Source organism: Aquarana catesbeiana, linkage group LG11 (genome assembly GCF_042186555.1).
Source record: "Aquarana catesbeiana isolate 2022-GZ linkage group LG11, ASM4218655v1, whole genome shotgun sequence".
NCBI lineage: Eukaryota > Metazoa > Chordata > Amphibia > Anura > Ranidae > Aquarana > Aquarana catesbeiana.
In genome coordinates, this window is record NC_133334.1 from 216,726,011 (window position 1) to 216,736,212 (window position 10,202).

The following is a 10,202-nucleotide window of genomic DNA, read 5'->3' on the forward strand; positions in this document are numbered from 1 at the left end:
GTGTGTTCCTATTAGCTAGGAAACACGATCCATCACTTCCTCTAGTCAGTCCTTTCCCCCTTCAGTTAGAATCACCTCCCAGGGAACACAATTAACCCCTTGTGTTAACCCCTTCACTGCCAGTGACATTTTTACAGTAATAAATGCATTTTTATAGCACTGATCGCTGTATAAATACCAAAAATATGTCAAAATTGTCCGATGTGTCCGCCATAATGTCGCAATCTCGATAAAAATCGCAGATCGCCGCCATTACTAAAAAAATAATAATAAAAATGCTATAAATCTATCCCCTATTTTGTAGACGCTATAACTTTTGCGTAAACCAATCAATATACGCTTATTGCGATTTATTTTTAGAAGAATACATATCGGCCTAAACTGAGAAAAAATTTGCTTTTTTAAAAAAAGAATGGGGATATTTAATATAGCAAAAAGTACAAAATATTGTGTTTTTTTCCAAAATTGTCGCTCTTTTTTTGTTTATAGCACAAAAAATAAAAAACGCAGAGGCAATCAAATACCATCAAAAGAAGGCTTTATTTGTGGGATAAAAAGGACATCAATTTTGTTTGGGTGCAGCGTCGCACGACTGCGCAATTGTCAGTTAAAGCGACGCAGTCCTGAATCACAAAAAATGGCCTGGTCATTCAGCAGCCAAATCTTCCGGGGCCGAAGTGGTTAATGAGTGAAAAACCATATTTATCGGCATACAACACGCACCTTAATTTTAAGAGGGAAATTTCAGGAAAAAAACTTAAATTTTAAATAAAGTACTTTGAAGCAAAATAAGGGTCAGTGCCCATCAATGCAGCCTTATCAGTGCCCATCTGCAGCCTCACCATTGCCCATCAATGCAGCCTCACCATTGCCCATCATTGCAGCCTGATCAGTGCCCATCTGCAGCCTGGCCTTTGCCCATCAATGCAGCCTGCTCAGTGCCCATCTGCAGCCTCACCATTGCCCATTATTGCAGCCTGCTCAGTGCCCATCTGCAGCCTCACCAGGGCTGTTGTAGAGATTTGTGAAGAGATTAGTGGAGAAATCACTGAAAATTGGGGTTATTTGAGAGGGGTGGAAATGAAGAGTGCCTGTTTTACCCTGTGGTGTGGTCTTTCTCTTTCGGTTATCTCGTGAGGACTTTATGCGCCTTATTCATACCTCCCAACCTTGTAACCTAAGAATAAGGGACACCTTGGGATGGAGCAAACATGTGGCACACGGAGCACGCCATGAGAAAAATGGGTATGGCTAAAAATTGCACTGAATATTGGGCATGACTTAAAGGAACATGGTTAGGGTCTAAAACTACATATGGTATACACTCCTGTCACATATGTACACATTCCAATAACAGAAAAAAAAATTTCTCCTGCGCTGTACAGAAGGCCTAAGTAAAAATTGTTGTACTTCTGTTGTGATGCTAATAGGTGGATACTGCACGCCTCTCTGCCATAGCCAACTAGGGGAGTACAAAGTACTAAAGCAAGGAAAGAAAGAATAAATGGCGCGTGGCCTAGTGCATTATCCTTGGCAACAAGTTTTATTAAGAAACAGAAGTAAGTAGCATACTCACTATTGGTAACTGGAATAAAATCACATCATTCCTCTTAAAGGTCATATAACAATACCCATATCCCATGGGGTAATAAGGTGGAGTAATCGGCTGACGCGTTTCGAGGATTTTTCATCTTCCTCATGGATCTTCCTCATCTTCATCTTCCTTATGGAACCAAGTCTGGTCTGCATATTTATATGTGGTGGACTGGCTGGCTGGTGTAGCCTTGGGGGAATAATCCTCCATCACTGAAGGAATAGTCTGCTCATCACAGCACAATTGGAGCAGGGCATCAGTGGTTTCCTTTTCATGCAGACTTTGCAGAAGTACTTACTCTCCTGCGCTGTTTCCCGGTCCTGGGAATCCATCAGTGATGGAGGATTATTCTCCCAAGGCTATACCATCCATCCAGTCCACCACATATAAATATGCAGACCAGACTTGGTTCTATAAGGCTCCGAGGAAGAGAAAAATTCCTTGAAACATGGCAGTCGATCATGACCTTTTAGAGGAATGATGTGATTTTATTCCAGTTACCAAATGTGAGTACGCTACTTACTTCTGTTTCTTGATAAAACGTTTTACCAAGGATAAGGCACTAGGCCACGCGCTTTTATTATTTCTTTCCTTACATATGTACACATAGATTGAGAATGACAGAGTACAGTGCATGTCCTGCCACATGTGTATACACAGATACAGTCAGCATCTGAGGAACACTTGCCATTAATAGTGGGTAAAGCTTGCTCACTTCCCATCTGTCCCTGCATTCTGTGCCTCCTCCTCCCCCAGTTCTTTCTCTCACCAGGTTTGCAGGGATGTTGTGTTTAGTCTGCAGCTGTTTCCAGGAATCAGTTAAAACAGCACAAAAGCCAGCTGTTTAGTAATTGTACTCTATTATTCTAACTTGCATCCATTCAGAAGTCATGGAACTGCAGCCAATCAGGAAAGAGCTTGCACTGCCACATGACAGTATCAGAACCTCCTAATTGACTGCAGTTCCAAACTTCTGAATTCAGTGTTTTGCTACTTTTTTAAATTAGAACGACACGAGGGATAAAAAAAATAACTAGAGTTCTATTTTATAGCAGAACTCTAGCTTTTAGGATTTAACATAGTGGATTATGAGGGAGTCCCATCCTTGAGCTAATCACTTCTCCTTTATATAACCCATGCACCAATGCTTACAATTCCTCGCTATAGCAATGCCTCTAATGAAGCTGCCGGATGTGCAACAACAGCATCACACAGCAATCTTCGATCTTATCTCCCTATCATTTAAACACCCTTTGCAGTCCTCCAGGCTACAAGGGAGAAATTGTTAGTATCACAAGACAACAATACAAACAAGAGCAATGTGTTATGGGACCTGTGGTCCCAATGCAGGTACACACCTCAATGACGCTAGCGCAACTGCTCTCCATACATACTCTAAAACGTAAAGAAATGATGATCTGAGCAGTCATGTTATTGCATCTATAAAAGCTAAAAAAAAGGTATTATTTAGGGGAGTAAAAAATGATATCTCAGCTACATGTAGAGGTCTGATATCCTCTACTGTCTGTAATTGTAAAAAGCTACTGATCATAATTATGTTCAGTACTTCCTGTCTCTCGGTGGTTGGGTTGAAAACCCCCAGAAAGTGGAAGTAAAGAGAGAGAAAGTATGAGATACATGTCCTGTCCATTGGAAAGCTGCTGCTAAATCCAGACCAGATAGGATTACTAGGCAAATGCTCCTATGTTTAATAGTTTGCCCATAACATCAACTGCAACTGAACTTTGCTGCAACATTTATGTGGAGGTATCTTTATTAATAACTATATATACCCGGGTATATGTGCATAATTTAACCAGGATTCTTGTTGGGCCCTTTGCTGATAATACCTGTTTGTACAATGAATGCATTTGCTAATATTAATCTTTACTTATATATAGCTCGTATTATTTCCATATTGGTGTGCATCTGTATACTTATGGTTGATTTTATATGTTGGTTGCAGTAGTTCCTTTGCTTCCAATTACTTTGATTAGATTACTGGTTCATTTATGAGGAAGGGAAATTCCTCTGTTCACAGAGGCCCTGTCTTGGATGGAGTCATTGCCAACTTTATTATCAATCCCACTCTCCCACTTTAACTGGCCATTGATGATTCGAATCTTAGCCAGTTCAGCAGGGACCAGACAAGATTTGATCAATGTACGGGTTCCTGCTCATACAATGAACTTTCTTAATTTGGAAAATAAACGTGAATTGATAGATGTAATTTTACGCTATTGTGGTATTTTCTATTTTACTGCCAAACGAGCAAATGGCTTATGGGTGTCCTTATTCTTACGGAAACTACTACTACTGTCTGGAATTACATGACTTGTCTCAGTATGTTTGAATATCTTTCTTAGTTTGTTCTGTGTAGTTTACTGCTCAAGCGGCGGTGTGTTAACGATTAAAATTCAATATAAAAGATACCTGACTTAACAAAAAAAAATGTATGGGCTGGCTAATTGTACCCAAGTCAATCCATCAATCAACTTAAGTACAACAAGCATGTCAGATTTCTAGCATGCAATTATTGCCAGCAGTTATAGCCACTAGGAATAATAACTGTGTTCTCTTGGCAGAGATGGCTCCCCCCCCCCATAACCCCCCCTAAAGTTGGGAGAACACAATAGCTCTACAGCAGGGATTCATCCATCAACACTGACTGTACATACTCCTTCCACATTATTGACTCAAAATGTATTAAAAACAGTGGCTTAACGTACTGTAACAGCCAGACAACTAGAATTTCCAAAACGTCAGCAAATGACAGCCCCCTAGGGAAGGATTATTTTAAGTGAACATACAAAATATTAAAAGAAATTACAGTAGTAGATAGCGGATGTCTTACTATATTTATGGGTAACAAAGGGAGCCTGGTAAAATTTAAAGGCCCATGGAAGCCTCGCTCCTTTATTGTTATGTAACTCACAAACAGCTGGTCTCATACAGCTAAGCAAGAACATTTTTACAGAACAGTGTTTAGCAATTGCACAGTTAATGGGGCAGAGCCATGCCAAGTTTTTTTGATTGACAGTTGGCTTTTCCTTGCCCCATGCAACTGAGAGCTGAAACCAGTCATGCCCACCACCTCCCCAGCCTGGCGTTCCAGTGAGCTATGGAGGAGCAGAGCGGGGTGCACTGACTGACATTCACTGTTCTCTGCTGACAGCAACCAGACAAGTGGTCAAGTGATCTGTCAGCTCTCTTTTTTTTTTAGCTGGCATGGGACATCTCCAGTGTCATGGAGGTGTGCAGCATGGTGGTGAGTATGTAGGTTTCTTTTTTTGATACCCCATAATTCTCCTTAAATGCAAACCTACTGTATAAGGGTAACAACTAGATGCTTGCTGTTACCTTTATTAGCTTCTCACATCCAGAGTGCTATCTGATATTAAAGGCTTATCAATGTAGCACCCTTCCAGTATAGGCTGCTAGGCAAATTTAGTTTGGCTTGCTCTGTAATCAGAGAAGCTGAGATTGATTGCCTGGGTCTGTTTATGGTTTTGCAGGCTTTGGATTTGATTGTTTCCCCCTGCCTCTGTATATAATCTTCCAGTGCTTAGGGCAGGAAAAACAAATGCCCAATCTAAATATTTACTATGCTTTGGCCAATCCTTGGGGATGTGTGCCCAATAGGTGGTCAGAGAGGCAGTAAATAGACTCAAACCCATGCAGACTTGTTTTTCCCCCCAGATAGAACTGATCTGCGAGCTTCGGGGGGGCTGGTTGCCCCTGGAGCACTCCTGGTCTGGCTGCTGGACTGCTCTCCTACACACAGGGCCTTTGACTAGGCTCTCCTACAGACAGGGCCTATGGACTTGTTCTGCTCTGGGATCTGTGAGTAGAGTCTAATCCTTGTGCTGTGGATGTGTGGACTGTTCCAGTCTGCTTATTTATAATTATTGTTACTATACAGGATTTATATAGCGCCAACAGTCTGCGCATTGCCTTACAATATAAAAGTAAGACAATATAGTTACAATACAATAAATTACAAGAGGGTTAAGAGAGCCCTGCTCAGAAGAGCTTACATTCTAATGCTACCAATTTACCTTAGGGTCTTTATGGTACCTTATGGTCCCCAACTGTAAGGACTTGGACTGTTCTATTCTGCTTATTTGTGCTACCAATGTATCTTTTGGCCCCCAGCTGTAAGGACACAGACTGTTGTAGTCCATTATTTGTCTGTGCTGAACTTTGTCTTCCGGTCCCCAGCTTAGAGTGAAAGACTCTAAGCTGGGGACCAGAAGACAAGTGTTTCTGCTGCTTTGAGAAAGCAATGCCCTCTGCAAAATTGTGCTCAACTTGGAATATCCCATTCCCCATTGTCCTCCTCCTGTTATAAGTTTCTTTAGCAATAAATACTAAAAAGATATCCCCTAGACTGTTTACTGAGCTGGAGTGAATGGACTAATGCTATGTGCCTGGCTACCTCTGCACTGTTTTGGGAAAAAATCTGTTAAATCTTCATCTGCCCCTCTGAGGGTAGCGCTACATTAAATTTTCAGATTTTTGAGCTAAGCCCTGCCTCCTGGGGCTAGGCCCACCTGTCTAATCTAACACTATCCAATTACAGTGTCAGAGTGACCAATAAGAGCACTTTTGCTGGAGGGTGGAGCAGCATGGTGACAGCTCCAGAGGCAGGGCTTAGACACTGACGTTGGAGAAGTCAACTTCTTTGTAATGGAATGCATCTAGGGTCAAAGGGATACATGAAAGTGGGCTATAAGTCAAATAAAACTAATAGCAAGCACTTTATGGTACTTGTTCTTAGGCAGGCCATTTTTTTTTTTACAAGTCTGAAAAAGCAGGAGATTTCTTTCAAATATAAAGTCTAACAGTAGCAAAGCAGTGTCTGATATTCTCACCTGTAGAAGGAAGAACAAAGTGACAGCAGCCCCATTTGTAGCCATAATTCCAGTGTAATAACTCAGTAAAGCCTCCCGGCAGCCTCTGACCCAGATGTTTAGCTCATCTGTCTGGTAGGTGTAGCTATAATGGGCTGTGTTATTGGTGATCTGGTTCTGGATGCAAGGCCTAGGAGAGCTGGGGTTACAGCAGCTAAATGGAACACTGTCCATTAGATATTTGCCATCCACGTTGCTTTTTATACGACTGCAGATAAAAGAATAATAGCAATTACTGAAAAGTAGGGCTAGCACAGAAAACATTACAGATGCGGAAAACTGTAAAACATCAAAGAAGTGTACACTATTTCAGCTATAGCTACTATAGCAACCCCCAGTAAATGTCACATTGCACAATATGTGAGCTTTACCGGGAGGTAAGAATAACCACGTTCTACTTCCTCATTTACAATTTCAGTAACATAGGCAGTAAAGACATTATAGAGCATCCAAGCAACAATGTTTGTTTTTCCTACTGATTTTCTTATCAGAAGGGCTGAATTTGCATCTGTAATGCCAATCTCTAAACACCAAGCATATTTGGTTTTCCAATCATTTTACATGGTGTAATCAGATATAGGAGATGATGTATATGGACCAATAAGTCATATATGACTACAATGTTGTAAAACTATAATTGGTTTACTGGTGAAAGAAGTGGATGACTAGACTAGTGTGCTTTTCCTTCATATGACCACAGGCTTAAAGGATATTTAAACCCAAGAACAAAAAGGTAATATGTTGCAGCTTAGAAGTCAATAGATGTAGTGGGTTCATTAGTTTTCTTTTTATCAGGCCAAGTACATTTTGTATAAGTGCAAAAAAGTAGCTGTTGATCTTGCCAGAATTCTAAACTGATACCTTTAAACAATGTTATCCACTTTCCCAGCTATCATCTTTGAAGTACAGAACACCTCCTCTCTATGTATTGGAGATGAGAAAAGGGGGAGGTTGTTGAAGTCCAAATCAGGAAAGCAGCCTAGGGTAAATATACTGCTCTGCCATAGATACAGTGTGGTGGGTGAGTGTTTTCATCCCATGACAGGAAGTTTGTTACTGGCAGGATTATCATGTGAAAATAAAGGTAAAAAAATCTGGGGTAAAAAATGAATATAGACACCACAGATAAGTAAGGTAAGCTGCAATATATTACATTTTTGTTTTTTACGTTAAGATTAACTTTATTTCCGAATTTGTGATTCAATGTTGAAAATGTGCAGTGACATCCAGAGGTTGACATGGGTGCTGCACTGTGACACATTTAACTAATAAGATAACAATAATGATGTCTACTGGAAGATAAATGGGTCATCACCTGAGCTGTCACAAACATTCAATTATTATTCCTTCTTCATTACGCCATTTAAAGAGTCAGAGTATGCAATGGTTAACCTTTCCTTCTTATTCAGAGCAAATTAAATAAGTTAGAGCTTGCAGTGTACATTAGCCTACTAATCCAGATGCTAGAGACAAGCCTAATTTATGATAATAATTGTTACAGGTTTCAGTGGCATAGGTATACAGGGAAACCTGGCTGCCTGATTGCATTAGAATTGCCCTAAATATTTTTTACTGAAATATTTTAATTCAAAACTCACTCTTTTACTTCCTTGGAGGAGAAGTCCAGGTAACGGTTGCTGATCCATTGAACCTCAAACCAGTCTTTGTAGTGGTTGTTCCCACAGCACTGGAAGTCCATTTGCAACTTGTCCATGGTTCTTTTCTGGTAACAACGACCTGGGGTGTCAGTATCTTTGTAGAACCTAATGCCATTCCTCAAGCCGACCTTCAGGGATTCCTCCAGACTTCCTCTCATTACAATACTTAGGAAAAGAGCAGTAAAGCAAAGCAGACAACTCAGAATGGAAAAGAAAAAATAAGGAAGCATGAGAGACTTCCAGCGGGGATATTTGGCCATATCAAGTGAGTCCTGACTGGATTTGCTTGCAAACAAACCAAGCAGGACTCCCACAAGTCCAGCAGTAATCACAGTGTTAGGGACAGCATGGGCTATAGTGTTGTCCATCACTTCATTGTGTATCCATAGTTGAACCTTTAGGAAGATCCCCAAGCCAAAGGTCAGACATCCCACTAGGACACTGACCCATGAGAGAAGCCAAAGAGTTTGAGCAAGTTTTACTCTCTTCTGAAAAGTAAATTTGGTCTTGAAGAGAACCATCTTGATGGGGGAGACAGGGTAAGGGGATCTAATAACCCCTTTGTTAACCCCAAAGGGGTGGGATTTTGGGGGTGAGAGAGAGAGAGAGAGACCCAAAGGTTTTCCGCGTAGGGCAAGGGAGTAGAGAGAGTCCGAGGTAGAAAGAGAAGCGGATTAGCTAGTAAATAATCCAACACTCAGCTGTTTCTGACAATCGCTCATTAACACTATCCCCTCCTGTCCTGCTGTGCCTTTGTCAACCTGTATTCTATTTAACCTCCTGACTATCTCTAACTATCAGCGGGTCCATCTTGTCTCCCAAATACCTAATCACTATAGGCTACACATGCCATTATCATATTAGTTTTTATTACTAACTTTACCATACGATTTCTTAGTTAAACAAATATCTTAAATTCAACTCCTGTTAATGCCTTTAGGGCTCCAAATAATATTAATGACCAGTTTTCCTGACTTGAGTAATTGTCTTTAAATAGCTTTTCAAACAGATCTTGGACTTTTTCACATTAACAGGTACATTATAAACAGTTGTACTGCATGTCATAAAGCCATTTCAGCTGCTTTAGGCTCTCAGACTATAGAAAATGCCTATCATGCTGAAATTACTTTCAGTCACACTAGAGATTTTAGTCCATAATTGCTTGTTTGAAAAGTATTGCTTGTTTGAAAGTATAAAAGAATTTTAGGGAAGAATAACCAGCCATGTATTATTCTACAATGGATTAGAAATTAATATATACTCAGTAGTCAGGCATGGACCTGCTATGCAGCTTATATAAATTGCCCTGGGGATACTGGGGTAACATATTAATAATGGATTTGAAGCAAAAAGACATGACAATAAATATGCTAGAAGCTTTCAAAAATATTGTAGTGCTGTTTATTATTTGCATTAGGCCTTATTATATATACAGTCATCCACTAGCTTTTTCAAGCCTTAGTCATCCTATTAAAAATATCTTGTCTGACAGGTATCTCCTCCCTGATTACTGCAGACACAATCTTGTTAACAGCTGCCAGCTCAATAATTCCATAATGACCCTGTTAACAGCTTGCTTGTTTCTCACCCATGTCTTCCACACCCTGTGGCAGCCACTTTCTCTCTTGATGTGTCACTTTCACTGAACCCTACTAGCTCAGTTTTCTTCGCCAAAACATGGCCACATTTTAGTATTATGGCTTGACTAATAAATGTATATACAGTGCATCTGTAAAGTATTCACAGCGCATCACTTTTCCCACATTTTGTTATGTTATGGCCTTTTTCCAAAACAGATTAAATTCATTATTTTCCTTAAAATTCTACAAACAATACCCTATAATGACAACATAAAATAAGTTTGTTTAAAATCATTGCAAATTTATTAAAAATAAAAAACGAAAAAAATCACATGTACAGTACATAAGTATTCACAGTCTTTGCTCAATGGTTTGTTGAAGCACATTTGGCACCAATTACAGCCTTAACCTCCCTGGCGGTATGATTATTTCGGATTTTAGGTGCTGAAAGCGGTAC

At 40.1% G+C, this 10,202-nt stretch overlaps 1 protein-coding gene across 1 annotated transcript in view; it reads right to left on the reverse strand.

The window, feature by feature from the left end:
• The window catches only part of ROM1 (retinal outer segment membrane protein 1), a 32,998-nt gene extending 24,162 nt beyond the window's left edge, over nucleotides 1-8,836 (reverse strand). Inside the window, exons 1-2 of the mRNA XM_073605301.1 lie at nucleotides 8,106-8,836; nucleotides 6,469-6,715 (exon numbers count right to left, since the gene is read on the reverse strand). Of these exons, the coding sequence (XP_073461402.1) occupies nucleotides 6,469-6,715; nucleotides 8,106-8,686 (828 nt within the window). The 5' untranslated portion in view covers nucleotides 8,687-8,836. The remainder of the gene's footprint in view (nucleotides 1-6,468; nucleotides 6,716-8,105) is intronic.
• Nucleotides 8,837-10,202: the final 1,366 nt, after the last annotated feature.